Here is a 7033-nt window from a genome sequence, read left to right as displayed (position 1 = left end):
ATTTATTATTTATTTATTTGTGTTTGCATCCAAGGCAAGAGAGAGAGAATAACGCTCCGGACTCGCCTTTTCCAAACTCCTGTGCAGAAGCCGCTGGGAGGTTCATTAATAGCATTAGAATTTAACACCCCCTCCCTCCCTCCCTCCCACCCAGCTGACGTCACGCACATCGCCCAGAACTGGCTTGCTGTGAAGGTGGTTGGAGGGAGGGGGGCGAGATGGAGGAAGAGGAGGGACGGAGGCGAGAGGAGCCCCCTCCCCCCCCCCTCCCGGCGGGCTGCCTGTCAGCGCTCCCGGGGGATATGATAGGCGCTTCAGGCTGGAGGCTCAAAGCACAAAGTCAGCCCGTGTGGTGAACTTCTGGAAACCTTTCACTTTTTTCCCTCTCTCCGCTCGGTGCCATTCACTTTCTGAGAACCAGACCCTGCCTCTTCTGACGTTGCCCCCCCCCCCCATCACCGCCACCCCCGGTTCCTTCTTATGATTTGCCCGCCTCTGATCTCTGCCTCGGCGCCCTGAGCCGCGCAGCGCAGCTCCGCCGTCCTCCTCTCGCCGTGGGGATCTTCATGCCGAGCCCCCCTTCTTCTCGCCAGCCCCACCGCGCCGCCGCCCCCTTCCTCGAATCCTCCGGAGGGACGACGACGACCAACTTCTCCTCCTTCTCCTGAAGAGCCACCGGCGTCTCCTTTCGCTTGGAAAAGAAGCAGCGAGCGAGCGAGCGAAGCCAAACTCTCTCCCTCCCCCCCGCCCCGCGCCCCGTCAGCTCCTCCCGCCAAAAAGAGAAAAGTTTCCCCTCTCTCTGCCAGGCGGGACCGTCCTCTGAGGAAGCGGAGAAAGTGATTCGGGGAGGCGGGAGGAGGAGGAGATGCGTCGCTTTCGCCCGCGGGAGGAACCCTGAGGCAGCTGCCCCGAGGGAGCCGCAGGAGAAGCCGCAGCGCCCGCTCGCCGCCTCCGGAAAAGAAGCCCCAGCCCCGAGGGACTCCGCCATGAGCAAGCCGGCGGGATCCACAAGTGGGTAACGCGCAGCGGGGGGGGGGGGCGGGGGGCGAGTGGCTTCGCAGCCAGGCTGGGTCCCTCTGAGGCGGCGGGGCGGGGGGTGTCCTCTCGCTCCCAGTCTGGATCTTCCGCAAAGCGCGCTTCCCGGGAGCGAGCCCACGCGGAGGGGCTTTCCTCGCAAGGGAGTCTGCGGAGGATCGCGCTGCGTGGCTTTGGGATTTTGGAGGTTGTTGTTTTCTCCGGATGGGGATTCGGGCCTGTAATGAACTTCAGATTTCCCCTTTCTGATCGCGGAGAGGGGGGGGGGCAAGGATGGGGCGCTGGTAGGTCGCGATCGAGTCAAACAGTTGCTCACGCGGGTCGCTTTCCCACGGCGGAGATCGCGATGCCGATCGACCTGCGCAACTTCCTTCTGCTGCTCTTAATCCGTTTTAGAAAGAGAAGGGAGAGCAGCCCGAAACTTCGGAGTTGAATGCCAAGGAGGAGGAGGAGGGAGGGAGCCGTTCTCTGGAAAGAGGATTTGACGGGAATACTTTGCACACCATTTCCAGCCTTACCGAATAATCCTGCGAAAGGGAGAAGCAGAAACAACTTAAAAGTCACATTTCCCTTAATCCTAAATCCGGGTACACCTCATAACGGAGGGATTTCTTTCTTTAAGTCTGATTGACCGCTCGGGCTAGGAGTTGGCTTCAGACTCCAGAAATCCAAGAAGGGACTTTGGGGGTGGGTGTCCCCCCCCCTCTCTTTTTGGTCGTAATATGCATAATAGGGTCAGTAACGTACACGATCTAGTTTGATGTAAGGCGACTAGTGGAACAGGTCATTTTAGGGCGAGACCGTGGGCCCACCGTGACTTTTTTTTTTTTAGCAACATCAAAAATGCCTTTGGAGAAAAGCACGTGCGTGTAGAAATGCCTGCCCCCAAAAAGGGCGCATTTGAGCTCAAGAATCGTCTCCCTTTATTTCCTCTCCACCCTCTTCTTCCTCCTCTTCTAGCGCGCGTGTTGCTTGCTGTAACTGCAGACTAACTTTATTCCGAATTATCTGGCATCGCTCGATATTGACTCGCCTTCGAAACTTTTTCCCAGAGAGCAAAGTATATAAAAGAGGATATTTCTCTTTCTCTCTCTCTCTCTCTCTCTCTCTCTCTCTCTCTCTCTCTCTCTCTCTGTGTGTGTGTGTGTGTGTGTACACCGCCATCATCAAAAAGAGAAAGTAAAGTTTTTTTTCTGTATTTGAGGATCGCCAAAATATAGTGTGGGGCTGGGAGCGGGCAGGTTAGCGGGATGGATCTGATAGCAAAATCCCTTTGGATCCATCTAGAGCAAACCTCTCCCGTCTGTTTTCCCGCAATCTTTGGAGGGGTCAGGGGACGGGACATCCGCGTTGCTCTTGCCAGGGGACGTGCAGACTGTTATCTAAAGAGAGGTGGAAATTATTATCGGGCCAACTTTGTGAAATTATGGAGGCTATGGATAATTTACTCGAGAGTAGTTCTACTTTCAACGGAGCTTCCTCCAGGTCACCGTGCATGGAACTGCCGCCTTACAGCTCGATTCTTTATATCTGTTACCTTAGAATTTAGTCGCCAGGATCCAGTGGGCGTGTGTTCAAAGTTGGTGCAGCTTTTTGCCGCAGCCCCCTGAGTTTGGCCTTGTTGTTCCGCTAGTCCCTGGGGTTGAACCAAACTGCCTCGGGGAGATGGGCTCCCCAAGTGTCCCCGTTACCTCCCCTCCTTGGGACTCTGTCGCCTCTTACACTGAGGGCCATCACAGGTTCTTTCGGATAACTTTATCCCTAAGGAGAAATTAAGAATGTGGTGTGAACCAGGAAGGGATGTGTGTGCGTGAGAGAGAAATGTGTTAGGACACTTTTTCTTTCTTTCTTTTCTTTTTAACTAAATGCGATTTCTGTGACCTGGGAATGAGATCCCTAGAGTGGGGTCGGGATGTTACTTGGAAGTAAGTTTCCTTCATTTCAAGGAGGCGAGAGGGACTTCTCCTGCCCCGTCTCCCGCGGCGGCAGCCCGCCCGGGATAGCTTAAAAACAAAATTAACTTGGCATAACGGAATGAACGCCGCTGGAAGATTATCTCGGGAGGAACTCCGTCCCGGCCAGTTTCCCTTTGCTTGCATCTTAACTTGCCATAGATCCGCCTTAAGGCTCCAGAAATGATCCAAACGCAACGTTTTTGCAACTAGGAGAGTTTTATTACGTGGTCAGCGAGTTCTTTCCTCCAACCAAAAAAACAAAACCGGACTCTGTTCACAATCCTAACTGATAGCAATAAACAAAAACCAAGCGCCGTTGGTTTGAATGACATTAGGTTGCTTTCTGGCACGACAGCCTTGATTTTAGGTGATTGGTCTCAATCTGCGGTTTGGGGGGATTCAAATGGATTAAATAATAATAATCAACCCACAGACTTTAAGCGGCTCGGCTGTATTTGGATCGTCCCCTGTTTATGAGTTGGGGAACATTTTCTAATTCAGGGTATGCGCAAACTTGGTTATTTATTCTGCAGGATAGAAGCTCTGGCTTCTCTCGCCACTTCCCCCCTGGCGGACCCCTCCCCACTGATCCCTCTGGCCTTTACTCCCCCGCAGGACCTCGGCCCTGCCTCGAGGAGGACTGGGGCGATCTCCTGCGCCCCTTGGAGGGAGGGCGCCCCTCGCCAGGCCTTGGACAGCCCGTCTAGTCCCGAGCCGTGGCGCAGAAGCGGCCGCGTCTCCTCCGGCCTTTGGCGCTGGCTCCGCTTTCCCTTCCGCCAGGCTGGAGTGATGTCAGATGTGATCTCTCTGCTTGGGTGGTAACAAGACCCCGTCGAGGAGTCCTCGCAAAGCAGCCTAACTTCTTTCAACAGCCTCTGATGGTAATTACAGTAATCGAAGCTGCCATATATCTTTAAGCAATTACGAGGCGCGCACACACACACAAAAAAAGTGCCCCCGCCCCGGACGCCCCGTCGAGGGATGTTCCAAACGGTTTCCCAGCGCCGCCCGAGCCGCGTTTGTCTTTCCCGTTAGACTTCTGGGGCCTTTAAACAGGGGTTAATCAGTTATCTGGTGACCTCGTGTCAAGTTAACGGGGTCCCTCGTTCGCCTGGCATCCTTCGGAATTTTATTCTCAGCACAGGAGCCATGGTTGCTGGAGGTGGGGGGAGGACACATTAATGGGCTGAGAGACTGACACCCACCCTCTCCAAATGCCATTAAAATGGTGGAGGGGGTAAGCGGAGGGCAGGGAGCCAAAGTTTGCAGCAGAAGAGGACGGTGGCGAAGGCGAGAAAAGAGGCGCTGCCGAAGTTGAGACCCGCAGGGTTTCAATGGCGAGAGTTTTTAAGCTTCTCCTTTTGGAATTCGTAGGATTTAAACGCGCTGGATTGTGGCTGAATTGCTCCCCCCCCCCCCCCCGCAATTATAGTAGGCTATTCTGTTGCCTATTTCGATGTGCAAGGTTTAAGCTAGCAATGGAAGGAGAATAAGGAAATTAAAGAGACAGCGAATCTAATATCCAGCTTATCCTATCTCCTGTCTGAAGTGGGTGCCTGGTTGCCAAATAAGCAGGCATATTCAACGGGCAGCAATACAATATAAGCACTTAAAATAGAGCAGAAACAAGAGGTCAGATATAGCTAGCTACGTTGAGCGTCGGAGAGAGGAGAAACAATACAAGAACGGAGCAGAATCGATCCAGAATCTGGAGAGGGCGAGCGGATCCGGAGGTGTTTAGAGGAATCCTCCCGGGCATTAATTAAGGCCATTAGTTTTTCCGCAGGCCGCGGGAAGAAATTCCGTGGGCGTGTGCTTAATATAAACAAACTTAATGCAAATAAGGAATATACAATGTGGTGGAATACGTGGGGGTCCCAGTGAAATTAAAAGTTAAACCGCGGCTGAACTGGCTTATCAAAATTGCACGCCTGTTCAGGGACGCTAAAACAGTTGTGCGTGTTCCGTTATTCTGTATTCGTCGCTGGAATATTTTGCCGCCCTCAGTTTTCCTAGGCACTTTTACTCTGGATTAGGATAGCAGAGCGGCTTACTCCCAAGTAAACGAACAAAGTTTTACCATCTTAACCCAGTGCGCGCGCGCGTATGTAAAAATACACGTGGAAATAAATCCCTTTGAACTTAGAATAACTTTCTGCTCAGAGGAAATATTATTAGAAACCGGCTACAAGTATGTAATTGCACTTATCCTGCATTCAGCCCCTGAGGAGTAAATTGGGCTGCTCCGAAGTAAGAGCTATACATTTTTTAAATATTTAAATTTAGGAATTTAAATGTTTGGGTTTTTTTATTTATTCTAGATATACAACTAGGGGCTTTAATAGTTATACCTCAGGGTACTCCTAAAAGAGCTATTTCAGATTTTCTAAAATAGTTATGACTCTCAGGGTCATAACTATTTTCCTATTTTATTCCCCTTTTTCTTTTTCTTATTTTTTTTAAGCAAACCCCTAGAACCAAGGTGCTACGATTTAGGGAATGGTATCTCCAGAAATACTGGGAAGTAAACTGGTTATTTACTTTACACTTAATATGATGTTTACCGCCCTCTGAATATATTTACGACTAGATCCCCTGTTGGCTCAGAAGGAAATCCGATGGATTTCAACGCGACTGGAAGCTTGGTTAGACTATTTCAAGCCAGCGGCTCGCAGTCACAGGGACGGCTTTGGGTCGGACGCCTTGGGGGACAGAGCCACCAAAAGGACGCCCCCCCGTTCTGGAGAAATGTCGCGCCCTCAAACTCGATCCTCTGAGGTTTTTTAACTCGGAAGCGAGCTCAAGGATCCTCCCCCCACCCCGTGCAGGGGGATCTCATCCTCGGTGGCGTGGCACCTCCCGCCTGCACTTCGACGTGAAGTCCTATCGATCGGGCCTTTGAAATCGGTTTGTGGGGCAGAGACAGAGAGAGATGGGAAAGAGCGAGGCTGAGATGCACGTCCTCTGTGCAAGTGCAAAAAAAAGCGAGGAGCGGGGGCAGAAGCCCAGAAGGCGAGTTTGGGATTTGCATAAAGAGTTGCGCGCGTTTTGTCCGATTAGGGAGCGGTGACATCCAACGCCGGGGGATGGCACCGTGGCATGTCCGATTTCCTTGCCTTTTCCCCTCTTTGAGAGTGGAAAGTCCAGCAGTGGCTGCCTGAAGGACGTGGGGGGGGGGGGCTGAGAGAGAGAGAGAGAGAGAGAGAGAGAGAGAGAGAGAGAGAGAGAGAGCGCCGGCCAAGAGCGGTGTGAGAGGCAGGGGAGGGGCGGGAGGAGGCGGGGGGGGGGAGTCGAGTGCTCTCCCCTGTGGCCATTGTCTGCAATGCGAATTCCCATGCTACTCTTTTTGACGGGTCACTGGTGACCCAATAGGCAGGTGGCAAGGAGGGCGTGTAATTACACAGCTCCAGAAGCCAAGCTTGGCTCGCCCGGCTCTCCTGGAGATCGCTTACCTTCCCGCTCCCCCCCCCCCCCCCCGCAAACCACCACCCACATTCACACAGCAGCCAAACTTCACTTTTCATCTCGAGGGGGAGGGCTGAAGATTCCTGAGCGTTGTCCTTTCGCCGGACCTGTTGTGACTGATTCCTCCCCCCCCCTCTCTTTCCCCCCTCCTCCTCCTTGGAAGGATCCCTCCTCCCTCCCTCGCGCCCCCCTCTCTCCGCTTCCCAGCGCGCCCCACCACCTAATCCCCCTTCCTCCCGCCGGCCCCGCATATAGCAGCTGTCGGGTTTCATTTGGAGGAGAAGCGGGCCGCGGCTGGCAGCTTGCGCTGATTGGAGGCAGTCAAACGAGTTCTCCATAGGGGGAAATCATTAAGTTAACACGTTATCTAATGTCCCTATTGTCTGCCGGGGAGGCATTGTTTCAGGGCCCCGCCCCAAGCCCAGAAGCCAGGTCTCGGAGCAGCGCTCTCGCCGGCCTCGCTGCTCCAGAAAGCGGAAGAATCTGCTCGGAATTCCGTGCCCCCCCCCCCCCCGACGACGCCATTCGGGCAACCAGCCATCCCAGACACACACATAGGTAAAGGCTGGAAGCCCCGT

At 53.4% G+C, this 7033-nt stretch overlaps 1 protein-coding gene across 2 annotated transcripts in view; it reads left to right on the top strand.

The window, feature by feature from the left end:
- The first annotated feature begins 284 nt into the window (after positions 1–284).
- The window catches only part of NR2E1 (nuclear receptor subfamily 2 group E member 1), a 28736-nt gene continuing 21987 nt past the window's right edge, over positions 285–7033 (top strand). The window contains exon 1 of one of the 2 annotated variants that reach the window (XM_028723101.2): positions 285–1011. In XM_028723101.2, the coding sequence (XP_028578934.1) occupies positions 987–1011 (25 nt within the window). In that variant the 5' untranslated portion in view covers positions 285–986. The remainder of the gene's footprint in view (positions 1012–7033) is intronic. The other variant, XM_028723100.2, reaches the window with a different exon arrangement.

This window comes from Podarcis muralis, chromosome 3, assembly GCF_964188315.1.
Source record: "Podarcis muralis chromosome 3, rPodMur119.hap1.1, whole genome shotgun sequence".
Taxonomy (NCBI): domain Eukaryota; kingdom Metazoa; phylum Chordata; class Lepidosauria; order Squamata; family Lacertidae; genus Podarcis; species Podarcis muralis.
Note: the sequence above shows the minus strand (reverse complement) of the source record. Positions and strands in the feature narration are given on the sequence as shown.